This window comes from Hibiscus syriacus, unplaced genomic scaffold (assembly GCF_006381635.1).
Source record: "Hibiscus syriacus cultivar Baekdansim isolate YM2019G1 unplaced genomic scaffold, ASM638163v2 tig00110597_pilon, whole genome shotgun sequence".
NCBI lineage: Eukaryota > Viridiplantae > Streptophyta > Magnoliopsida > Malvales > Malvaceae > Hibiscus > Hibiscus syriacus.
Window position 1 is genome coordinate 763,048 of NW_024062795.1, and position 27,519 is coordinate 790,566.

General features: G+C 35.0%; 3 protein-coding genes across 3 annotated transcripts; 2 read left to right on the top strand and 1 right to left on the bottom strand.

Annotated features, from left to right (window-relative positions):
* The first annotated feature begins 11,043 nt into the window (after window positions 1-11,043).
* LOC120134081 (subtilisin-like protease SBT1.8) lies at window positions 11,044-13,167 on the top strand. Its single transcript, XM_039150556.1, has 2 exons — window positions 11,044-12,690; window positions 12,974-13,167. The coding sequence occupies exon 1, from the start codon at window positions 11,063-11,065 to the stop codon at window positions 12,287-12,289; it is 1,227 nt and encodes a 408-aa protein (XP_039006487.1). The 5' UTR covers window positions 11,044-11,062; the 3' UTR covers window positions 12,290-12,690; window positions 12,974-13,167.
* On the top strand, window positions 12,558-21,794 carry LOC120134730 (subtilisin-like protease SBT1.8). Its single transcript, XM_039151167.1, has 2 exons — window positions 12,558-12,690; window positions 21,241-21,794. Exons 1-2 carry the CDS (start codon window positions 12,558-12,560, stop codon window positions 21,792-21,794), a joined length of 687 nt encoding a protein of 228 aa, XP_039007098.1.
* A 1,433-nt stretch (window positions 21,795-23,227) lies between these two features.
* Window positions 23,228-25,465, bottom strand: LOC120134731 (pollen receptor-like kinase 3). The gene is made up of 2 exons (XM_039151168.1): window positions 23,891-25,465; window positions 23,228-23,796 (listed from the first exon to the last, which is right to left on the bottom strand). Exons 1-2 carry the CDS (start codon window positions 25,254-25,256, stop codon window positions 23,228-23,230), a joined length of 1,935 nt encoding a protein of 644 aa, XP_039007099.1. The 5' UTR covers window positions 25,257-25,465.
* Between the last annotated feature and the right edge of the window lie 2,054 nt (window positions 25,466-27,519).

A 27,519-nucleotide genomic window follows, 5' to 3' on the forward strand; every position in this document is an offset into this window, starting at 1 on the left:
ATCACGTACACTATACTTCCAAATACATTGAGGTTTGAATAATCAGCTGGTTTACCAGTCCACATCTCTATTGGTGTCTTTAGCTCTATTGCAGTTGATGGAGCTCGATTCACCAAATAACAGGCGGTATTGACTGCTTCTGCCCAGAATGATTTTTCTAGGATTGCATCCCTCAACATTGCTCTTGTTCTTTCTAACAAGGTTCTGTTCATCCGCTCTGCCACTCTATTTTGTTGAGGAGTGTTCACCACTGTGAACTGTCTTTTGATGCCTTCTTTCTTGCAAAAGTCATCAAATTCTTCGCTTGTGTATTCTCCTCCATTATCTGTTCTGAAACACTTGATCTTATTTTCAGAATCAAGTTCCACCAGCGCTTTGAAGTTTTTGAAAGTTAAAAACACATCTGACTTCTTCTTAATAGGGTACACCCAACATCTCCTGGAGTAGTCATCAATAAATGAGACAAAGTATTTTGCTCCGCCTAGGGATGTAACTGGTGCTTGCCATACGTCAGAATGAACCAATTCTAGAACATTTTTGCCTCTAGAATTTGACTTGTTGAATTTTAACCGGTGCTGCTTACTTGTTATGCAATGCTCACACAAAGTAAGTGATACCTTTGTTAAGCCTGGAAGTAGCTTTTCCTCCACAAGAACTTTCATTCCTTGTTCTGACATGTGTCCAAGTTTCTGATGCCATAGCATTGAAGAATCTGAACTACATGAGGCAACAGAGGCTTCTGCTTCTAGCAAAGTCTCTCCCTTCAGCATGTACAAGTTTGTAGCTATCTTTTCTCCTTTCAGCACCACAAGCGCTCCATGGAACACCTTCATGATTTCTTTTTGTGTTTCAATCTTGCTTGCATTATTATCCAACAATCCGTAGGATAATAAATTTTTCTTCAGGCCTTTCACGTGCCGCACATCTCGAACAACTTTGATTGTTCCATCGTACATCTTCAATTTGATGGTTCCCACGCCAGTGATCTCTAAGGCATGATCATTACAACTATTCACAGATCCTCCTGAGATAGGTTCATACTGATGGAACCATTCTCTTCTTGAGGTCATGTGATATGTTGCTCCCGAATCAATGAGCCATATGTATGCATATCTCTTTGTACCTTCCACGGTGGTTGACGCTTCACAGCATAGAGCATCTCCATCATCTGAAGTGTTTGCAGTATTGTCTTGTGGATTGGAGTTTTTATTTAGACTCCAACAATCCTTCTTCAAGTGACCCTTCTTTCCACAGTTGTAACACTTTAAATTCTTCTTGCTCCTCGACTTCGATCTACCATGTTTGTGACTGTTGCTTTGGCCACGTTCCGTTGATCTCCCTCTCATCGTTGTCAACGCTTCTGCTTGTTGCAGATTTACTTGTCTGTCTTCCTTGTTCTTGCGCCGATTTTCTTCTTGTAGAACAGCAGCTGCAACATCATCGAAGACTAGACTAGTGACATTACTGTTTGTCAAGTTGATGATGAGTTGATCGTACGAATCCGGTAGACTTTGAAGTAGAAGTTCAACACGTTCTTGTTCTCCTATTTTACAGCTTAAGGATGTAAGCTGAGAAAATAAGGTGTTCAGTGTATTTAAGTGCTCCGTCACTGAAGTAGATTCTGGCATACGGAGAGTGTACAATTTCCTTTTAAGGAAAATTTTATTGTGCAGCGATGTGGCCTCGTACAATTTGGTGAGATGATCCCATATTTCCTTAGCTGTCTTCTTCTACTCGATGCTTGACAATACTTCATCTGCTAATGCTAGATGAAAGTTTGTCATAGCATTCCCGTCCATCTCGTTCCATTTGATGTCATCTGCGAAATCCACCGGCCTTTCATTGATAGCCGCTAGACACCCGTCTTTCCTGATGATGGCCTTCATCTTCAATTTCCACAATGAGAAATTTCTCCCATTGAACTTTTCAATGTCAAATTTTGTTGCCATAGCTTCTATTATTGATAGCTCCCACTATTTCTCTATCGTAAATAGTTCTCTATAACCTCAAAGAATGGGTAATACCTTCTTATTTTCTTATGTTGGAGGATCTACCTTTTGGTGGCAATCACAAAGATAATAAGCATAGATTACACACTCAAATCTGGCTCGGATACCAATTGTTGCGGAAGACGACAATTGGATAGAGCAAAATCGCAACTGATAATTTGAGAAAATAAAAATGAAGATAAAAGAGACACAAAATTTACGTGGAAAACCTCTAAATAATATAGAGTAAAAACCATGGGCAACGGTAGAAGAATTTCACTATGAGAAAAATAGGAATTACAACCTCTCTCGATCTACCAAGGAGAATACAATGATAATTCTCTCTTGATAAAAAGGAGAAAACAACTATCAAGAAACTCTCTAAATTCTCTCTAGTCTTAGAAGAAAGCTAGAATGCTTTTGGGATGATTTTGAAGCTAAATGAGATATGATATTTATAGTCGAATATTTAAGGACTAATTTATAAATACCCTAAAGTATAATAACTAATTTAAGATTTTACCATTTTTTTTCAATAAATTAATTGAAACTTTTGACAATTTGCATCGAATGAATTTGGTGCATTAATGCACCGTTTTCCTTGACTTGTCAACAGGACCAATATAAATCACTTATTTATTATATTATATTTTTCTACAAATATCTATTATTTGGTCCAGTAATTGTTTGCACGCAATTTAATCTCTTTCACTAGAAATACCAAACGTACACGTACATGTCCACATGATGCTATAAACAATGCTGTATCTATTCAATTTCGCACATTTAAGTCGTATCGATATTGTTTCTCAAATAAGTGTGATATGGAGACGTACCTTTGAGAAACAAAATCCTTCCAAAAATAATATCGTACACGTCTTTGAAATTAGAAATTTTGGTGTGAAATATATATTAGAATAAATAAGTGCATGGGATGGCTGAATTTATAGTATTGATAAATAATAAATGCGTTGGTGGATTGAAATTGACTGATATTATTTGCATTTGACAAAACACTACATCTTGGAAATATATATCAAATTGAGGTACGAATATTATATACTTTAGTTGCATAAAATAATAGCCAACCGTCCATGTAATCTATTATTTTATACACTAATATCATTTTCTTATTGTTAATATTAATCCCCTATTAACGAATGCTCACACTGTAGGGGACAGTGGTATTTTTCATTTAATATAGTTTTAGGGATCTTATATCTGATTATTCAAGAGCCATAACACATCACGATGTATAGACCAATGCCTAGCTGTGTTAATGTGTCCAGTTTGATTTTTTTTCTACTTAAATTTAAATTAATTTAAAAACATAAAATTTTCTTTTTAAAGAAATAATATGAAATATAAAATTTATTTTACATTAATATTTTATATATTTATAAAAAAAATAATCTTAATAATTCAAATCAAACATAGTATAGAAGGATAAGAACGTTATATAAAAATTTATTAATATTCTCTTTTTAAGTTTTATTTGATACGAGTCTGCTCTCTTTCTCCTTGGTTGTTATTAGTATGTTTTCTTCTTCATTTTTGTGATCGATAATGGTATTAATTTTGATGTTGATCACCGACTACTATTGTTAATTGTTTTTCTTTTAATTTATCATATTGTATCTTTGTTTTTTTTATTTTTTAATAATTTTATCTTTATGACACGTTTTCTTTACTTTTGTGACATGATATTCTCTGTCTTTTGACACGTTTTTATTCGGTTGACTGTTGTTTTTGTTTGTATTTTTTTATCAGGATTGGACTTGACATCGTCACGACTGATAAATATGACACATATTTATTATCATATTGATCTTCCCTACTTTGGACCCTCTGATTCGATTTGAATATGTGATTTGTGTTCGTGGATAGTTCTTTACGTCGCTCAACTATGATCTGCGATTTGTCAGTGAACTTGCAATAGCTTAATCCTCTTGTGGTAGTCAGATCTATTTGTATCTACCTTTTCTTAGAGTTATTTGGTTAACTTTTTTAACCTTTTCCATAAATGGTTCTTGTGTGATCTTAAGTGGCTAATAAAAAATTATTTTTATCATGTGTTTAATTTACAATTATGGTTGTAAACCTTAAATGTAATTTGGATTTTTTTTATTTTTAATAAAATTAGCGGTTTTTATATAAAAAGGGTTTTATTTGATACAAAGGATGAAAATTTTATTAATTAAATAATTAAGATTATAATTAATATTTATTTTAATTATTTAATTAACCAAAATTCCATGTTTCCTTTATATCAAATAAAAGCTTAGTGTAGTAAATATTAATTTAATCGATAAATTACACCACCATCTGGGAACTATCAATTAAGATATGGGTACACGATACAAGTTCGTTGCATAAAATAATTATTGTGGGGGGAAAGTAGAGGGTGCATTTAAACTATCACCATACCTCTTATTTTTAAGTATAAGAAGCATAATCCATAATTTACGTACAATATTGGTGGTAGTCTTCCATATTAATGAGTGTTCACATGGGACAACCATATCTTTTTCTCTTTTAATTTAATGTAGTTTGGGATTTGATTTTTTTTATTAAACTAAAAGTAGTTATAATATAATATATAGTCTAAGTACTCTCAATCATTTGATAATGATCCGTCAATAATTCATGCAGTTGTTGGTGCTTGAACCTATGATCGCTAAGAATAACAATAATTATTTTAACTATTGAGATAAGTTGATTCGTGTTGATATTTAATTATTTAAATTAAAAGGTTTTAGTTTTAATAATATATTATAAATTTAGAAAAGAATGAACTTTTCTTTTTAATATACAAAATCAGTTAATTTTATAAAAGTAATAGGAATTTAGAACTATTGTTTATAATTATACAATTATAATTATAAATTAATTGTGTTATAGAATATTTTCTTAGAATCATTAATACATGAAATTGGCCACTTAAAATCATATAAAGAGCACGAACCAAGTGACTTCGGTGGCAAATGAATTGTTGTTATTCTTTGAGATCTCAAGTTCAAGCACCATGAATATCAGGGGTATGAGCATTTAATGTCGAATGATTGAGAGTTGTTTTTAAACATATATTACCTTGTATTTATCACAGATTAATCAAAAATAAAAATCACACAAAGATCATACAATAATAATGTTAGAAATCTAACTAGGTAAACTCGAATAAAAGGTAGACACAAACATATTTGATCATATCGACAAACGAATTAAAAAAAATACTATTGAAAAATTATCGATAAACCATTAACCATAATCGAATTCAAACCAAGGATGTATGCTATGCTTGGGGATAAACAGAAAAAGTTATGGTTGCATCTGCTTTTGTCGCTAAGGAGGGAAACCGTTGGTACTGGTGGCTAATGTTCCGATGAACTTACTGCCATGGTTGAGCAACAGATCTTGATTTCATGATGGGCCTGCTCGAAGCTTAAAACTGTAGCCCAATCTTGGTACTGGTCCAGTTGAGCGATATACACGTTTTAGGTCATGCGCAGCAGCGCAGATTCTGGGTACACTGAATAGGTCCATGGGTTTCAGTGTATTTGCTGTACACGGTTTGGGTATGGGTTTTTTGTGTATTCGGTTTAGGATAATATAATATAATATAAACCAAAAGTTTAATATAAAAAGGGGTCAAATTATACATATTTTTTTATTTAAATATTTAATTTTTTCCCGATCAATATATGTGTCCAACATTTTTGATGTTATCAATGTTACGACCGTTAAAAAACTCCATCAATTTAAAGAATCTACTTAATTGTTATCGTTCGTCGCTCTTAACCTCTTACCATCACTCTAATATGCTATAATCTCTACTTTTTGTAGCTCCCATTTCCCTTACAAAGTTGAATCAATTGCAGTCGGCCGCTGTAAATCTAAACTCCATTGCAAAATTAAATATTAAATCCCTTGTCGCACGCTCGTAAAATGCATGATTGTGGAAATTGAAATAGGATTTAAGGGTAATGATTGAATTTAAAAGTTAGAAGTTTAGGAAATTGGAACGATGGCAAGGATGATGATTGATTATTGGGTGAACGGTGAGGTACGTGATTGTTTAGTAATAAAAACAACAATTGACGATTCGAAAATAATAGTAGGGTTGGAAGTAAAAACTTTAGGGATTTTTTTTTTATATTTTAAACTTTTTTGAGATTGTTTTTTGAAAATTTATGAATTTAATTTTTTAAAAAATAAAAATAAAATTTATGTCACATATCGAACATTGATTGATTGACTGATATTTTAACGGTCATGACATATTAGAAACTTAGGGTGCGTTTGGTTCACGGAATGTAAGATTATCAGTGAGAATAAAAGATTATCGAAGAATAGGATTACTGAGAATGTTGTATTTTGTGTTTGGTTGGTTGAGCATGAATGTAAGATTACAGTGTTTGGTTAAAGAAATAAATATTATTGGAATGTATATTTTACCAAATTATCCTTATTATATATTTGTTTTTTAACAAGTTGAATTCTACTATAATATTACTATAATTAATTTATATATTTTTAAAAAAATAAATAAATTCATAATAAATTTTATATAATTATAGATTTTTTTTTGTAAATCTAAAATAGTTTAAGGATAAATTTGTAATTTAACCTTCGTATAGTTTTTATTATTTAACGACAGAAGAATGATATTTTTTAAGAATTTTTTTTAAGGACGTTTTAGTCTAAAACGCCAGTAATCTAACAATAGCTAAAGGAAGGGGTAATTACATTTTCGGTAATATACCCCAAAAAATCCACTGTTGGTAATAAAAGATTACTAGGGCTGAAAATGTTGGCCAACCAAACGGGAGAATGAGGAATCCATTGCCCCGGTAATAAGATATACCTTGAACCAAACATCCCTTAAGATAATAATATCAAGAATGTTAGGCTCCTAAATGTGAAAAGATATATAGTTTTAAAAATGGTTTTTATATTAAGCCAAAATCAAATAATATTTATATATGTATTTGGAATATCCAAAAAAGAAAACAGGAGTATTTTTGTAAAATGCGGCAAACTATAGATTAATGATGGGTTCAATTAAAGGATTAGTTTGTTTAAGCAACAGCAAAGATTAGTCGAACAAGAAACCGTCGAAGATACACATATTTGAAACCCTTCCACAAGACAAATGATGGAGCTTCATTTCAATTACATCAATGGTTACAAAATGCAGCGGAAGAAATTACAGATCAAATTATACTATAACAAATGTTCTATCTATAAGATCAATCATGCTTCTTTCTTTTATGACAAACTTTAGCATCTGGTTTGATTATGAAAGCTATGGGATTGTTTCACAAATTATGACCATCATGGAATATGAGCTGTTGGGGTATAAGGTCATAGGATAGGGACCACAGGGTTGTTGATGGAAGCTTTAGTGGGTCTTGTCGACATAATATCATTATTACTCCCTAATATTGGGGGTATAATATTTATCTAAACTTATTCGAGAGAGCACAATTTGAGATTGTTTATTTTTTTTTGTACAGTAGGAGCAATGTGAGTAGCTTTTTTCGAGGCATTGTTTGTGTTGATGAAGTATTGATGCACGTATAAAGTTGTCACATTCATCAATGATTCGTATCTTCTGTTTTAGAATATGAGTTGTGCCATTTAATTCTTCTGTTTTATTGTTAAGCCTCTTGAGAAAGTGAGTAGCCTTTGAAAGTTTTTAAGAATTTTATATGTATGAAGGTGTAACCGCCCTTACTCGATTTGGACACATGACAAAATAAAAGATATCTCATTACTCACCAAAGTGATCTCAAATTAATCATAAATAAATTTTAGATTAATAATGTGAAAAAATATAATTTAACAATTCATTTAATAACAATATTAAAAAATGGGAACAATAGAATTAAAAACAACAATTGATCAATTTTATTTTTTAAGGGACAAAATTATAAAATTATAAATAAAATTCTGAATAACAATTAAAACATGAAATTTATTGAATTATTATGTAATTTAGCTCTTATTCAAAATTATGAGTATTAAAACAAACTGGAATCAAATTGGATGTCAAATGGCCCAGATATGATTGTAGGATTAAATTGTAAAAAATTTAAAATTTGAGGAAGAATTTTGAAAATTTTAGTTCAAATTGTTTAGGGTATGGAAGTTTCTTGAAAGTTTTAAAACTCAATGCTTAATTCCAATACTTTCCTACTTAGATGCCTAAAAATGAAGTTTAAACTTTTTTTTAACCTTATTGCATCACATATAAACCCTATACACCATATATAACTCATACTCATGTCTTAAACCCTTAAAAACATGTCCATGCTATTGTACGAATCATATGGGTTATTAACTTTCTCTCTTTTTCTTGTGTCGCCGTTAGTCTTTTTTTCCCTTCATATTTGTAATTGACGGTGACATCAATCTTAGTGCTAATTGTGACCATCAATATTCGATGTTTTTTTCTTTATTTTATTAGGTCGTATCTTTGTATTTTTTGTTATTTTTAATTTTTAATAACTCTACTTTTATGCCACATTTCCTCCGCTTTTTGATACATTTTCGGTCGTCTGGTCGTTATTTGCGCTTATCTTTTTTCTCGGGGCTAAATTTGACATCGTCACGACTGATCAAGATAGCGCTAATTTGTTATCATGTTGATTCTCCCTGCTTTGGATCATTGGATTGGATTTGGATACGTAATTTACGTTCGTGGATAGCTTTATCATGTAGTTTGAATTTGATTTGTGGTTTGCCGGTGATGTTTCAATGACTCGATCCCTTTTTGTGGACTGTTTACCGTTGCAGTCAGATGTGTTCGTATCTACCTTTTATTCAATTTTATTTGGTTAGGTTTTTAACCTTTTCCTTATACGATCTTTTTAATCTTAAATGACTAGTTTTTTTATGTTAATGGTTATAGAAAAATGTTCTTATTATGTATTTTAATTTATGGTTGTGATTATAAACTCTCACTGTAATTTAGATATTTTTTAAATTTTGATAAAATTAGATGCTTATATCTTTTATATATATATATGTGTGCATGCTCATTTAATACTTATACAAATCATTCATTAATCTTTTTAAACTCTTAAGCTAGATAACTTATGCACACAACATTAAAAATTCTTATATACTTATCACTGACATAAGTAAAGAAATGTTATGATATGTAGTACAAAATATTATTGCTTAAGCACTTGTTGTGACTTTTGATCACTTTCTTGCATTTAAATTTTACCTACGCATGGAAACACACCACAAGTTAAAGCTATTAAAGCTCAATAAAACAATCAAGTATACATGTATGAAACAATATAAAAAAGTTCTCATTATCATCATATGATTACGAACAAAATCGGATAACATAACAATTTATAACATACTCATTCAGGTAGAGTCTTTGGCTTTATTTTTTATTCAATTTTCAATGGAATTGACCATATGAAATAGATAACTAAAATACGATATTCAAATTTATTAGGTACATTAAGTGCATAAAAATATCGGGTACCATTACTGCAATCCTTGACATATGAAAGTGCATACCAGTGGGCACATTAAAGTGAAAATATTGGATACATTGAAGTGCAAACATTGAGAATGATCTCTAACTTTATATAAACATTATGATTATCTTTGAAATAAAAATATTTCCATCATATATTATCATGTAACATATAAAATCATAATCATCGTTCAGAATATACTTTTTATACAATTTCACCATTAGTTTTACACAATTAAAAAACATACCTTAATAGTCTTTTCTTCATATTTTTCTTTAATTTATTATTTCAACAAAAAAAACTTTATTTAATTGATTCAAATTTTATATTCAATGCAAAAATTATATATACAAAAATTACAACAACAAAAAACATCATGTTTTCGTATCAATTGGGAGGAGGAACGTTAGAGAATATTAACGGTAAAAAGAATATTGTTTTCCCCAAAAGACTCGAGTTTAAATAATTGCGTCTATAAGACGTGTGTTTATCAGTAAATTAAGAAAAAATTAAAACAAATACTATCTTATAATCATCTTATTTTACTTTCATTATACATCCTTTTTTAAAACATCCTTGTGATAATAGCATGCAAAAGTAAGATTACTTCTTTTATTATTATAGATCAATTTAATCTTTGTACTAATAAAAGAAGTCAAATAAGAATAAATTATTCAATTCTTTTCATCAATACATGGATTAAATTTATTTTACTTAATAATAAAAAATAATTTAAATATATCCCTATTAATATAGGGATATAACGGGTAACTTTCACCCTTAAGCGTCGCTAAATTAGGAGCCGCCATTGTTAATAGAGTGGTAGAAGGATTTTTGCACATGGGGCATTAACAAACAGTAGCTTGACAATGGCTCATCTTGATTTCTTTTTCAACCTTTTTATTTTTATAATTACGTAGCATTTAGCGACGGATCCATCCTTATTTTATAATGAACTTGTGTTTATTTAAAATTTGATTATTTTTATTAATTATTTATTTTATTAATCACATCTATCTTGAAATTATATTTATGTCTATTCCATATAAAAGTTTTATAGTATTAATATATGTGTATTAAAATAATATCTATATCCGCCAATACGGAATTGCCCATAATTATAACATTAATCCATCCCACTCCCACACCACCTGCATTGGTTGCACTACTAGGACCACCTCTAAACACATTAATCTATCTTCTTAATACACATAAAAATTAATAATTTAAAATTAAAAAGATACGAAAATATAATTTTAAATATTATCTTTTAAAGGTGAATTATGAACGTGTCACCATTTTACTTGTTTTGTGTTATTTCTTCTGGTGCTAAACAGATCAGCCTCCATGAACCTTCTTTTTTATTATTTATATTTAATTAAGAAAACCAACGCAATTGTGCAAATTTGAGAGATAAATCTTAATTAATGTGATAAAATGAATAGACAACGAGATGGCATTGAGGAAAATAAACCAGAAAAATAAGGGTAATTACAAATCTAAGTGGGTTATAAATCCGACAGTGAAACGTAGATTTCTATTCACTTCTCCATTGGACTGTAATCGACAGCCATGGCCTCCATGGCTTCTTCTAAGTTCTTCACAAGCTTCTTCTTCATCCTCGTATTATGTCTCAAAGTCACAGCTAAAAATACCTACATTGTTCACATGAAACATCAAGAGAAGCCTCTTCCTTTTGAAACTCACCATGATTGGTACAGTTCAAGCTTGCAATCACTCTCCGACTCCCCATCGGATTCCCTTCTTTATTCCTACACTGCTGCATTCAATGGCTTCGCCGCCTCTCTCGATGAAGAGCAAGCTGAGTCCCTTGGCAGATCAGATTCAGTTCTGGGTGTTTATGAAGACACCGTTTACACTCTCCACACAACTCGTACCCCGCGATTCCTCGGCATTGACTCTGAGATGGGACGCTGGGCTGGCCCTAACACCCAGCAACTCGAACAAGCTTCTCGGGATGTTATTATTGGTGTTCTGGACACCGGAGTTTGGCCGGAATCTAAGAGCTTCGACGACGCCGGCATGCCGAAGATTCCTTCTAATTGGCGCGGTGAGTGTGAGTTGGCATCTGATTTTGGTCCCAAGTTTTGCAACAGGAAGCTCATCGGCGCTCGAAGCTTTTCCAAAGGTTACCATATGGCGACCGGAAGTGGCGGAATTTTCAAGAGAACCAAACAAATCGAGTCCCCGCGTGACAGAGATGGTCACGGGACCCACACAGCCAGCACCGCAGCTGGTTCTCACGTGGCCAATGCTAGCCTCCTAGGATACGCCAGAGGGATTGCTCGTGGGATGGCGACTCACGCACGCGTCGCCACCTATAAGGTTTGTTGGGAAACTGGTTGCTTTGGATCCGATATTCTTGCCGGAATGGATCGGGCCATTCAAGACGGCGTCGACATCCTCTCCATGTCTCTCGGCGGGGGATCCGGGCCATATTACCGCGATTCCATCGCTCTCGGAGCTTTCGTGGCGGTACAGAGGGGTATTTTCGTCTCTTGCTCTGCTGGCAACAGTGGGCCCGTCAAGGCTACGCTTGCCAACGTGGCACCTTGGATTATGACCGTTGGCGCCGGGACTTTAGATCGAGATTTTCCCGCTTATGCCGTTTTAGGGAACAAAATCGGCTATAACGGCGTCTCGCTTTACAACGGTCGAGGAATGGGGAAAAAATCGGTCCGTTTGGTTTACAACAAAGATAACAGTTCCAGTAATTTATGTCTCCCCGGTTCACTAGACCCGGCTTCAGTTCGTGGGAAAATAGTGGTTTTGCGATAGAGGCACGAATGCCCGAGTGGAAAAAGGAGTGGTTGTGCGCGACGCCGGGGGGTGGGAATGATATTAGCAAATACACCAGCTAGCGGTGAGGAATTGGTGGCCGACAGTCACTTGCTACCTGCCATGGCGGTGGGGAGGAAAATCGGTGACTTGATTAGGAAATACGTACGGTACCATTCTAACCCAACTGCAAAGCTTGTTTTCAGTGGGACCGTCTTGAATCCGGCCTTCACATGTCGTTGCGGCGTTTAGTTCCCGGGGACCCAATATGGTGACACCGCAGATACTGAAGCCAGATATCATTGGTCCTGGAGTTAACATATTGGCCGCGTGGTCTGAGGCTATTGGTCCAACCGGGTTGGTTAAAGACCCGAGGAGGACTGAGTTCAACATCATGTCAGGTACGTTATAACGGCTATATATTTGCCGGTTTTACTTTTCAAGCTTATGATATGTCATTACAGTGGTTTAGAGATTCAAATAGTGATTTGTTGTCGGAATAACGAGTATTAATTAATGATAGTAGTATTATTTGAGACTATTATTGTACGATTATGATATCCGTAATTACTGAAATAACATTCCTTATATATATATAATTGAAAGCACTACTGCAACTGATTTAAATCCATGCCATCACTTTCTCCTTTTACTGCTTAAATTATATATGTTTGAAAACCATAGGTACGTCGATGTCCTGCCCACACATCAGTGGGCTAGCAGCATTGCTGAAAGCAGCTCATCCAGAATGGAGCCCAAGTGCAATCAAATCGGCTCTAATGACCACTGCCTACCCCCAAGACAACGGCTAAATTACATAACTGACACTGTTTGCTTTAAATTTTCTATTTCTGACATCGTTTGACCAATATTTCCAGAAGTAGCACCTATTCTGCTGAGTTGGCAAAGGCGCGTCCCCGGGGACGCGCTTTACCCGCGTTTTCGCTGAGTTGGATGCCACGTGTGGAAGGCGCGTCCCCGGACGCGCCTTTGTCAACTCAGCAGACACGTATTTTGTTTTATAATAAATAGTTTATTTTTATTATTATTATAAATTAATAATATATTATGTAAAATGTTTCGATTATAATGTAAGAATTATCAAATGTATTTTGTTAATGTGTGTTAAAGGTGGAGTGAATTATCTACATTAATATGATATAACAATATATGAAAACCAGTTTTGACTTTATTGTAGTTATAGGAAAAATGTATGAAATTATAATATTACACATATGGTTATATTATTATTTTTGATTTTGATTATCGATCTATTAATTTTATCAGTTAATTATTTAAATGTTATCAATCTAGTCATCTCATATCAATATTTAACGAAAATATTGATGCATAAGTTAATAAATTAGTATAATTACATATTTAATCTTCAAGACTTACATATTTTATAAAATTAGTCTTATTGAAAATTTAATTTGATAAATTTAATCCTCCAATCAGAACATGAAATGTGTCATCGTATACATAAATTTTTTAATAACTTTTAATTTGTTTAATTTAATATTTTTCTCTACTTAGAAGGTGGAATTATTATTATATTTTAAAAAAATTATAACTAATAATATTAATTATTATATTAAATAAATATATTAAATATATTTATGTATTTAAAAGTTAAAAAACAATTATTTAGGTGTACATACATTGACAAATTATATAAATGCAATAACATTAAATTATTAGAAACAAAAACATTCATTTAAATACAATATTAATTACATAAGAGTTGACGGTTATATGATGATAACAGAGCTGGACATTTTTTTCTATTGTGCCCGATGTTTCTACAATGTCCACATCGTTTTTGTTCTGTTGACTTCTCCCGAATATCCATATCACAATGTATTCTAGTAGATTTTGGACGACCTGAGTCCCTCAATAGCAATGGATCTGGTACAATTGTAAGCCAAGTTTGAATCTCATTTGGGTCTCTTTCGTTTCCTATGGGCGGAAACTCAAATTCATATACCTTGAATACTTGTGAAAGTTGATATACGGGATCAACATATTTTTTGTAGTCCAAATGCGAATGTGAGCAAGCAGCAATGACATGAGAGCATGGATATTTGAGTGCTTGAAAGAAACCACAATCGCACCACCTCTCTTGCAGATTAACTCTGAAAGAGTTAGCTTCAATCCCTTGCAGCGGACGTGGCATTTCGGTTACACGAAACAATTCACGGGTGCGAGAAAAATTTGTAACTAACATCACATTTGATGCAGCCACTTTTTTCTGTAAATCAACTACTAGTCTTGGGTGGTAAATATGTCCGTTTTGCATCCAAGTAAGAGCTTGTCCACCGAGCTTTGCAAAGAGTTGACCAAAATGAAAATAAGTCGTTTTAACCAACGCCGTGACTGGTAAATGACGTGTCCCCTTTAAGGTTGAATTTATTGCTTCAGCCAAGTTTGTTGTCATATGACCATAGCGATACCCCCGTAATATGCATTTGTCCACATTTCTTTGCTGATGTCTATAATGTACTCGCACCCCTTCTTATTTTTGCCAAACAGCTCTTGTAGCATCGACTCAAACCTTTGAGGTAAGAGTTCGTAACCTAAGCCATTAGGAATATGTAATAGTTAATATGAAGTATAAATAAGTAATAAGAAATTGATAGAAAAATTGGGAAAAAGTAACATACCCATCCGCACGACTAACTGACGTTCATCGTTCTTCTTGTATTTTCCGTAATAGTTTGCAGCAATATGACGGACACAATAACGATGTTGAACATGTGGAGGTCTATACATTGTACCCAAAGAGTCCATTGCTGCTTTTATCCCGGCTCCTCGGTCTGAAATAATGTATAGTCGTTCCCTGGTGACAACATGTAAACGTAAATTTTTAAGGAAAAAAGCCCAAGACTCAGTGTCTTCTCCTTGAACGAGGGCAAACGCAACAGGAAGAATATTGCGATTTCCATCTTGGACCACAGCCAATAATAAAACTTGCTTGTATTTCCCATACAAGAAAGTACCATCAATTTGGACAATTGGTTTACAGTACTTGACTGCATTAATACACTGAGGGTAAGTCCAAAAGACTCGGTAAAATTGGCAGTGATCGCGAACCATTCGATCATTCACGTAATGATGTTGAGTTTCGAACTCAACAATTGTCTCAGGATTAAGTCTTTGCACAACATGAAACCAACTGGGCAGCTCGTTGTAAGAGGAATCCCATTCGCCATGAAGTTTGCAAATGGCATTCTGTTTTGCCAACCACGCTTTTTTATATGAGACAGTGTACCCATATTGTGACTGTATAGCAGAAATCAACACTGCAACAGCTATATGAGAGCTTTGCTTCACAATGGGCGTGATTGCTTGACAAATAATGTTTGAGTCCAAGTTGGGATGATCCTAGTTTATACCTGTTGCACAACATGTATGAGGACCGTTGTATCTGGTTAGTTCCCATAAGTTGTTCTTCCTCTTCCTCTTTGATACACGGACCATCCATTGACATCCGTTGTCACGTTGGACTCAGTAGCAGACATATTTCTCCGTGTTAGATCGATCAACTCGGGACTGAACTGAATTACGAATATTGTAACTCTTTATTTCCATCATTGCTTCCTCATTCGATGCGAACTCCATTCCAATATGTAAATTATCGTCATTGACTGATGATTGAAGTCCATAGTTGCCAACATCAGGAAGATCTGGAAATTCAGGCTCATACATTGCATCATAATCAGCCTCATACATATGTGCAGGAAGTTCGGCTGGTGTTGTATTTATCGGAACGTCATCCTCGTCATCATCAGAATGTACGTTAAACTGTGGTGAGTCAGGTTCAACGAATAATCCCGTTTCAGCACCATCTGCACCTGGCTCCCGAAGAGGTTCTTCTGGTGGAGATGAGGGTTCCTCCGATAATCCAATGTTGAGGTCAAATAAGTTCCCGCTTGCGTGTCCTCCCCTTGAACTTGAGGCCATTGTATCATGTGGGATGTGAATAGACTGTCGTCTCGTTGGCATTTCCATATGTAAGTCGAAAACATTGGCAGATGAATGTCTGCCCCTTGAAGTAGAAGATATGTTGCCATATGGATTATTGGTGAAGCCACGTGGGTTGAGATCATAAGCAGTTGCAGATGAATGCCTTCCTATTGAACTTGATGGCATGGTATATGGCGTTGGATCCGCCATTAATGATGTGAAATCATTACAGATCAGTTGTGTCGGGCTATCAACTTGATCAGTTTGATATGTAATGCCAAAGTGAGAGGAATATGAGAGACCACGAGTTGTACGAACCTCAATAAAAGTGGCATACATTTCAATAAGAGATTGTGAACTCCCCATATGAGCATCAACCATCATAGAAACATCATCATCGTTTGAAAGCTGAAATGATGTATACGTGAGCGGAAAAAGTTCAGTAGGAAATCTGTACTGAAGTGAAGATAGTCTTCTCTGGCCTGCTACACGAATCTTTAACGAAATTTTTGTGATTAACTCCTCAATTGTGATGTTTCTCTTCAAGGTTAAGGGGATATAATGATCTGACTCAAAAACAACCCCCTCTTCAGCTTCCTTAATTTCTCCATCATACAAAACAACAGCAGAAAGACGACTCATTTTCAGAGAATTTGAGAATTTAGAGTTTGGGAATTTGAGAATTTGAAAGATTGTGAACTGAAGTTTGTTTTGAAAGTTTATAATACGTTGCATATAATAGTGTCTATAATCGGAGTACTATTCACATGAATGCGCGTTCCCGGGGGCACGCCTTCCATTATTTCGTCAGAGAATATGTTATCATTGCCCTATTATGTCACTCATGTCCCTCGGGGACACTAGATATATCAGTACCTATTATTTCACTATTCACATGAAGGCGCGTTCCCGGGGGCGCGCCTTCCATTATTTCGTCAGAGAATATGTTATCATTGCCCTATTATGTCACTCATGTCCCTCGGGGACACTAGATATATCAGTACCTATTATTTCACTATTCACATGAAGGCGCGTTCTCGGGGGCGCGCCTTCCATGATTTCGTCAGAGAATATGTTATCATTGCCCTATTATGTCACTCATGTCCCTCGGGGACACTAGATATATCAGTACCTATTATTTCACTATTCACATGAAGGCTCGTTCCCGGGGGGGCGCCTTCCATTATTTCATCAGAGAATATGTTATCATTGCCCTATTATGTCCCTCATGTCCCTCGGGGACACTAGATATATAAGTACCTATTATTTCACTATTCACATGAAGGCGCATTCCCGGGGGTGCGCATTCCATTATTTCGTCAGAGAATATGTTATCATTGCCCTATTATGTCACTCATGTCCCTCGGGGACACTAGATATATCAGTACCTATTATTTCACTATTCACATGAAGGCGCGTTCCCGGGGGGGCGCCTTCCATTATTTCGTCAGAGAATATGTTATCATTGCCCTATTATGTCACTCATGTCCCTCGGGGACACTAGATATATCAGTACCTATTATTTCACTATTCACATGAAGACGCGTTCCCGGGGGCGCGCCTTCCATTATTTCATCAGAGAATATGTTATCATTGCCCTATTATGTCACTCATGTCCCTCGGGGACACTAGATATATCAGTAAATCAGGTAAATTATAACCAAAATTTAACTTCTTTTGAAAGTTCAGCAAGTTAAGAATAACTTAAATTAAAACGTTATGTGAAGTTTGAATAAATTAGATAAAATGTTATGGATAAATTGAATAAATGTGAAGTGATAAGTTGATTGTGACATTGAAATTGTACGGAATGAGCATTGAAATGTGACATTGAATAAATTTCCAATTCACCCCCCCTCTTGGCTGATTCCGTCGATCGATGAACTCAACATAAGTTGATTTTAATGTATACGTTTTAATATATATGTTAATGATAAAATCATATGTATGGATAAATTTAATTTCAATTTAAGTATTGTGTACTATAATTGGAATATAACTTTTAATTTCGAATACAATTGGAATATTAAGTTGAAATTTAATGTTAAATTTTGAATACTATAATTTATATTTTAAATTTAAATTTGAATAATATTATTTTTATTTTTATTTTAAATTTCGAATAATATAATTTGTATTTTAAAAACATTTATCAAACATTTAATGTTAAATGTGAATAAAAAATAACATTAAAAAATATGTATGTAACAACCATGAAACATTTAAATAACATAACCAAATTACATAAAATTCTGAAATATAATTATTTAAATAACATTAAATATAACTGGATCACCGATGTCGTCTTCTCGAATGAGTTCCACATGGCAGTGGTTGTCTATTTCGTGGAGGATTTCTTCGTGGAACTTGTTCTTCAGTCTCCTCATCTTCACTATCATCATCAGCAGCATTTTCTTCATTTGGTGTAGATGACGCTGAAGGGGCTGAAGGGCCTGTATAAAATAACGACCCTGGAGGAGTGCTAGTAACAATCCCACCGCTCACCGGGAACTGTGAAAACTGTGGAAACATTGGCATCGATGTATGTGATCCAGATGGAGATTGAGGTGTCTGCGGAGAAGCACCACCAGCCAAATAAGATGCATATGAACCATATGCTGGATCATTAAACATAGTCGTATATGCACCTCCATATGGTATAAAACCCTGCGGGCTAGGCATGTAACCTGGCGGGCTAGGCATATAACCTGGCGGGCTAGGAATGTAACCCTGCGGGCTCGGAATGTAACCCTGCGGAGATGGCATATAAACTGGTGGGCTTGGCATATTAAGTGGAGGGCTGGGCATGTACCCCTGCGGCATCGACGAATAAGGATGTTGTGGTGGGACTGATGCAGAACCGGTAACGCTTTCTCTCCGTCCACGCGTCGGGGGACGATGATATTGAGACGGTTGACGTCTTTCTCGACGCCTAGGAATGTTAACCCCTCGTGCTTCCGCCGAAAGTAGAAACGGCTTCCCATTTTCATTAAACCAGTCCATATAGTTATCCGTAACCATATGACCAGTTTCAGCGTAATATTGTCGAGGCCAACAGTGTATATCGGTTCTCCCAAAGCGCAATCCAATCTCTGTGTCTCACCACCCAGTTAACATCTTTCTTTCCTCGTCTATCTATGTTATGCACGTCGTCTAAATTCCTAGGAGCTCCAGGAATATATTGCGTACAACCATACTGACGGAGCACGCGATCAACTGGATGCCACTCAATAATAGCATAACATATAAGAGGTATAACCGATATCCATACCTCTAATGACCCACTAAGGTGGGGTGGGATGCAAGCTTTCACTTCATCGCTCGCATAAAGTATCCACTGAAACTGAAATATAAATATACAATTCAAATAAATAAAATATTCTAATTATATCTAACATTTTAAATTAAAATATTAATAATTAAACAAATTTAAAAACATACCTCAGACCCAGCTTTCGTATCAATAAGTAAACGAATTTCCTCTAACCCAGTAGGTATACTTTTATGGTCCTTTCTTTTCATCGACCACCTATGAAATATAATATAAACTAAATATCACCCTATTTAATTGAAAATATTTAAATCAAAATTTAGTTCGAAAATTACCTCAACAATAAGGGGAATACGTATGGTTCATTCACGATCGGGCATAAGAAAGGCATGCGGAACCACGCCCATGATTGTAGAAGCAGAAGACATCCACCGATAGCAGTTTTCTTATAATTCGTCGCCCGACACATTTCTCTAAAGAGAAATGCCAAAACTGCAGCACCCCAACTATATCTTCCAGCTTCATCAAAATCGATCAGATGCCGCAACCACATACAATGCACCTGGTTGCAAGATTTGTCGGGCATCAATATTCCTCCAATTATTCGTAGAATATATGCCCGAGCACATACCTTTGCTTGATCCTCTGAAGCATTTTCATTTAAAACCTCAAAATTAGCTTTCAACCAAGATAAAGCTATTCTACCTCCATTAAACTCTGGCGGAGCAGCTCCAAGATAATCAATGCACATTGATTGCCAATCACCATCCGCCATACCACACATCATATTTCCGTCGACGGGAAGCCCCAGATGCATAGAGACATCCTCCAATGTAATTGTCGCCTCTCCACATGGAAGGTGAAAAGTGTGTGTCTCGGGCCTCCACCTCTCAATCAGTGCAGAAATTAGGACAGGTTCGAGTTTGCAACCGCCTATAATTGTTGCAATATACCCGAACCCGGCAGAAGCCAAATATGGAAAAATACGTTCCGGTGTCGGTATACGTGGATTTTTAATAAAAGTCTCTAAAATACGATCAGCATCCTAAATAATATACATTATAAAAAATAAAAATTAATATAAATTCATAATAACTTTAAAATAAAAATAAATTTAAATATTAACATTAATTATAAAAAATATTACCATATCGCTAAAATGTCTGGAGATATGATCAATATCCAATCGCAACAGCATTTCGTTTTCCATTATAACTGTAGACAAAACAATATAATTAGCAAAAAAATTAATAATTCTAAATAAATAATAATTATATAAATATTATTTTAATAAAAAAATAATATTTACATAAATAAATTAATATAAAAAATAATAACTATTTAAAAAAATACTAACATAAAAATAAATTTCTTACCACTAATAACAAATTTAAAACTCAAATAGTTGGAGAATTTGAGTTATATAAGAGAGGAGAATATGATTTTGGTGTGAAGAATGAGGGAGGGTTGATGGGGTTTATATAGGGGAGGAGGAGGGGTAGTTAGGAAAAACGGATGGGGGCATTTATGACATTTAATGTAAGGCGCGTCCCCGGAGATGCGCTTTCCACACGTGTCTGCTGATATGGCAAAGGCGCGTCCCCGGGGACGCGCCTTTGCCAACTCAACAGAAAGGGTGCTACTTCTGGAAATATTGGTCAAACGGTGTCAGAAAGGGAAAATTAAAAAAAATGGTGTCAGTTATATAATTTAGCCCAAGACAACACCAACTCATCTCTCCTTGATGCAACCAATGGCTCACCATCGAACCCATGGGTACATGGCGCCGGCCACGTTGACCCTCACAAAGCTCTTTCTCCGGGGCTAATATATGACATCTCCGTCGAAGAATACATAGCCTTCTTATGCTCACTCGGCTACACCATTGATCAGGTTAACACCATTGTCAAGCGCCCTAATATTACATGTTCCAAGAGTTTCAAAGACCCTGGTGAACTCAATTACCCATCATTTTCTGTTTTGTTTGGCGAAAAAAGGGTTGTTCGATACAGTCGTGAATTGACAAATGTTGGCCCTGCAAGGTCGATATACAAAGTGACCGTGAATGGCCCATCATCTGTTAGGATTTCAGTAAGGCCCCGGACTCTCGTCTTTAGGCATGTCGGGGAGAAGAAGAGATACACTGTGAGGTTTGTAGCTAAGAGAAGGAAGAGATCAACAGTTAGATCTGAATTCGGTTCAATAGCGTGGGGCAATGCTCAAAACCAAGTGAAGAGCCCAGTTGCTTTCTCATGGGCATTACTGTAAAAACTTGGAGAGCTTAGTTTTTAGTTTTGGGTTTTCCTTTTAATGAGCCTCGCACTGCCCCACTTCATCGGCGGAGTAAAACCCAGACAATCATTTACAGATTTGTATCTAGTTTTATATTTTTGTTGTTAATCTAGAAATGGCAGGGTGCAATTTACTTGAGTATTTCAGGTGTTTCAATTTCATGGTAGAGAACGATTTTAAGTAGGGGAAACTCTACAAATGGTCACTAATATTTAAGGTTTCATTTTACCCACTAAAATTTTAAAAGTGACGTATTAGTCACTAATATTATCGATTTATAATAAAATGATCACTTCATCGTTATTTTCTTAAAATATGACGTGAGAATGTTAATAAAAAAGGTTAAATCTATTTTTACCCCTAAACTTTTATTAAAACGTCAAATAGGTCCATAAACATTTTTTAGCTTTGCCACAAGTCAGACCTTGGGTGATCCCATAATTAAGAGATGCGTTAAAAGGCAAAGTGGCCAAAGCCCCCTGTTTTACAAACTTAACATGTATCTGAGAATTATGCTAAAATTGCAAGGAAAAGGTTCGTTACTTTTAGATAATGGGTATTGTTTTTTAAGGAATGAAGGGAGGTTAGGTAAGTTAAGAATATTAGTCGTATTTAGGAAATAGAAGCAGGAAAGTGCAGATGCTAGCTCACAGAAGAAGAGAGAACTAGAAAAATTGACTGCAAAATGTGACACTAAAAAATATTATATGCATGATAGGTTCACAGAGAGGGAGATAAAAGAAAAAATGGGTGGCCACTGGCTAATATATTTTACCTTGTGTATATAAAAAGAGTGTTAATGGACGATCACCCATTAGGTTCACAGACTCTTAATTTAAGAGCTCAATACATCCTGTTGAATAGAAATGCGGATATTTCTTACTTTTTAACAAACAAATCATTTATTCACAAACTAATAGTTTACATTTAACTTGAATTACTACATAACGATAAAAACATTTATATTTAAATATAATTTTTGCTCATATTTATATCAATTATTCGAACAAGGAAACTTAACTCAACCCATGAAAGTTTATAATACTAAAAAAAAAGAAGGTTTGTCGTCCATACAACAGACCTTTTTGCATTGACTTTCAAACTTATCAATAATATTACAGTGAATCTACTTTGGTTTGAAATTGTCCTAATAATTTGTTTTTTTTTATGAAAACTTGTCACTTTTCCGACATTACTTGTTCTAATTAACCTTATACAAAGCCATTTAAAAAGGGTTTTCTTTACTTTCATGAAAAACAACCATAAAAAATGCTATGCACAACGATCTTCCATGCTTTTGTATCAATTGTCGTTGCTTTCCGACAACCTCAAATCTTTTTTTTTCTTTTTTTCTTTTGGGTACCGTCTATCCGACAACAAACATGGGTCTGCCACGAGCGGTTAAATAATTAAGGATTTACCTCATGTATCTTGCCAATGGCTTCTTTCAGTGGCAACCGTTGATCGGGATTGCTTGCGGTACAAGCAGCTCCGATACGGAGAAGTTGAACCATCTGATCGATTGAACTTGAACCTTGCGATATCTCGGGATCGATCAAATCCTCTGCTTGGTCCTCAAGTATCGCTGTTTGAACCCAATGAACGATATCGATCCCACCTTTGCCGTTGTTTAGATATTGAGATGGGAATTTGCCTGTAATGATTTCCAGGATGAGGACTCCCAGACAATAAACGTCGGATTTTGGAGAGATTTGTTGAGTTTGAAGATATTCTGGGGATTTGTATGCAAACAACCTTTGGGGAAGAGAGTCGGGGCTTGTCAATGGCTGAAACGCGAAATCGCTCAGCAACGGTATATAATCGTCATTTAAGAGAACATTACTGGATTTAAGGTTTCCATGGGGAATCTCGTACGTTGCAAATTCAGCATGAATGAAACCCAAACCATCGGCGATTCCTTTGATGACCTTCAAACGTGTTGGCCAATTTAGATTAGCATGAATGTTTCCTCGATCACCTGAATTAAATCAAACACGTTTTTACTTTAATTTATTGATGCAATTGGAACGCTTTTCAATTATAGGGACCAATTTGAGTATGTAAAATCATACCATGCAAGACGTATGAGAGGCTTCCCTTGGGCATATATTCAGAAACAACTAGCTTCTCCTCTTTTTTAGAATGGTACGCCAATGGCGTCAATATATTGGGGTGCCTTAATTTCCCTATCCGTTTCATTTCAGCGTCGAACGCTTCTTTTCCCAGCCGATTCAACTCCTTCATCCTCTTCACCACCACCGCCAACCCATTCCCCATCACCGCCTTATACGCCGACCCCAACCCGCCGTTCCCGAGCACCTCCGCCGCCGCCTTCATCAAATCCTGCATCCCGAATGCACCCTTCTCGTCGTTCACCATAACCAAGTCAGCCCCCCCACCCTTGCTCCCATGCGACGACCCTTTCTTCGAGGAAGTACTCCGACGGCTCGTTTCCGACGTCTTCCGCTTCGTGGTGGTGGTCGTCGATTGAGCTTGCGACACCTTGACCTGAAGAACCTCCTCTTTTAACGGTTCTTTGCTTAAGATACTGAAATCGTCTTCCCTCCTACGCCGCTTTGCCATAACGAAGGCGACAATCACCAACAACAACACAGCAGCAATGCTGGCGATAGAAATAACGACTACATTTGAATCGGATCCTTGGCTTTTATCCACCGACGAGGCTCCTTTTTTATCCGATTGGTCAACTTTGCTACCCGAGGATTCGCCATTGTCATCTGATATGTCAGTTTCGTTGCACTCTTTGGACAAGATTCTCCCACAAAGACCGTCGTTTCCTTGGAATGCGCTTACTTCGAACTTGGAGAAACTTGCTGGGATTTCGCCTTGGAGTTTGTTATCCGATAGATCAAGGGAATTAAGCACTTCTGGATGTTTCAACCGTGGTATTTTCCCGGAAAATTGATTGGACTCTAAATGGAGTTCAATGAGACTGGGGAGTTGCATTAACGAATCGGGGATTTTGCCACTGAATTTGTTTTCGTTTAACCAAACTTTCTTCAAATTCTCCATGGGATAAAAATAATCATTGGAGATTTCACCGCTGAAATGATTCTGAGACAAATAGATAGCCCTTAAAGTAGTGAGGTTATTGAATTCCGGGATGGAACCCGTGAAGGAGTTGTTTATAAAGCTGACGGCTTTCAACCCACGAATTTGAAGCAAAGCCTGAACGTCGATTTGACCGGAGAGCTGTAAACCTGTCAAATGGAGGGCAACGACGGAACCACCAGAACACTGAACACCAAGCCATTTCTTCTGACAAGGATCAGAATCGGAAACCCAAGAATCCAAATTGGCATGGGTGAAAGATTTCTTGAGCTTGAGGAGGGCTTTTTCATCATCAGAAAGAGAGAAAGAAAGGGCGGTAAGAAAAGCAAGGAGAGAAAGCAAAAGGAGGAAGCGAACAGCGGCCATAACTGACCGGAAATGGTGAAAAGCTCCGGGAAGAAACGAGCCGCTGCTGCGTGAGAAATGTGGGTTTTTGTTGGGGTTGATTCTTGGTATGATTTTAGGTTAAGTTTGGATTGAGGGGAGGCTGGTGTAGCCATTGTTGGATACGAGTATGGGGGAGAGGTTGAATTCAATGATGGAGCTGGCGAAGGTTACATCAGATTCTAAGAATAGGATTTCGATTGAAAAAACCAGAAACAGTGGTTTTTAACTTCCTTTTTTGACTTTTTCTTCCCCTTTTTTTGGCCCCCTCTTCCCTCCGCCACCTCAACTTATAATCATTTTATATGGATCATCATTTCATTATGAAGCCATCTTAATCTGACGATAAATCTATTCATTCTTTAATTATGTTACCTAATTATTTTAATTAAGTTATTAATTTTTAAAATGAATTTAACTAATTTTGTATAATTGTGTGTGTATATATATATATATATTAAATTGTATTTTATTGGTGAAAATCACTAAAAAAATCCAATAGAACCTAGGATTTGTGAGAGGGGATAGGCAATCACTGAATCAAGTTCAATTTATGATTGATAACATTTTTGTTTTAAATTATTATTAATTATATTTTAAATATATTTATTAATAATTTAAAATATATTATAACTATAATTGAAAATACAACTAAAATGTGTTTTATATATTTTATAAATGTTAATTATTAATATTTTAAATATGTTTAAAAATATATCAATAATTTAAAAAATCTATTATTAATATACTACAAATATGTTTAAAATATATTTATCAATAATTTAAAATACCTTACACTGAACAGTAATTTAAGACATGGAAAATTATTGTCGATTGTTTAAGTGATTAGGATGCTCATCTCCACCCACGAGGCCCAAATTTTAATCCTATTGCATCTTTTTTTCATGATTTTTTTTGGCAATGACATACAGTTTAACGTATATGTAATTTGTTATTAAATATAAATTAATTGAAAGATACTTATAATTTAACGTCTCATAATTAATCATTAATGTAATTTACTCATCATTTTATTATTTCAACTCTAATTTTATTAGCGAATTGATTAATATGTATTAGTTTAAGATTATACGTTGTTTAAAATTTTCATATAATATAATCCATTGAGTGATCTTGGTAGTTAAATGAAGTATTAGTCCTGTGTACTAATATGCTAAAGCAAGGGAATTACTGGAAATGCCTCAATATATTAATTTATCTCATTTACATCACTTATATTGCATTTACAAACAGAGGTAAACTGGCTAACTAATCTTCTAACAATTTCTAACTTCCCTAACTGATTTCTAACATTCCTAACAACCTTTTATTCTTTACACTCCCCCTCAAGTTGGGAAGTGAAATACATCTTCAACTCCCAACTTGGATAAGAGATACTTATGTTGTGCAACACCAAGAGCCTTTGTCATAATATCTGCTTGTTGCTCTGCAGTTGGTACAAATTATGTTTGAACTAAGCCTTGCTGAATTTTTTCTCTTATGAAATGGCAATCTATCTCGATATGATTTGTTCTCTCATGAAACACAGGATTTGCTGCAATTTGTAGGGCTGCTTTGCTATCACTAAAGATCTTTGCTAGTTGAATATTGTTGACACCAAGCTCCTTTAACAAACCTTGAAACCAGATTAGTTCTAAAGTTGTTACTGCCGTACTTCTGTACTCAGCTTCTGCTGAAGATCTCGCTATGGTACTTTGTTTATTTGATTTCCATAAAACTAGCGAATCACCTAGCTTTACATAGAAACATGTCACTGACTTCCTTGTCATTGGACATGTTGTCCAATCCGAATCACAGCTAGCCACCAGTTGACAACTACTTGAAGCTTTCAAGAAAATTCCCAACCCAGGATTATTCTTTATATACCTTATCACTCTAAGAGCTGCCTCCATGTGTTCTTTCTTCGGATGATGCATGAACTGGCTAAGATGTTGAACTGAAAAAGACGTGTCAGGCCTTGTATGTGTCAAATAAAGCAGCCTGCCAATTAACCTTTGAAATTCTGCTTTGTCAGTTAAACAATCCTCACCTTTGTTGTCTTGTTGCAGGGAATAATCATATTCCACTGTAGTGAGCTTAGTATTCTTTTCTAAGGGCATTACAGCAGGTTTTGCAACCCCTAACCCTGCATCTTGAATAAGCTCAAGGGCATACTTCCTCTGATTTAATAATATCCCTTCTTTTGTTCTCAAAACTTCCAAGCCCAAAAAATACTTCAGTTCTC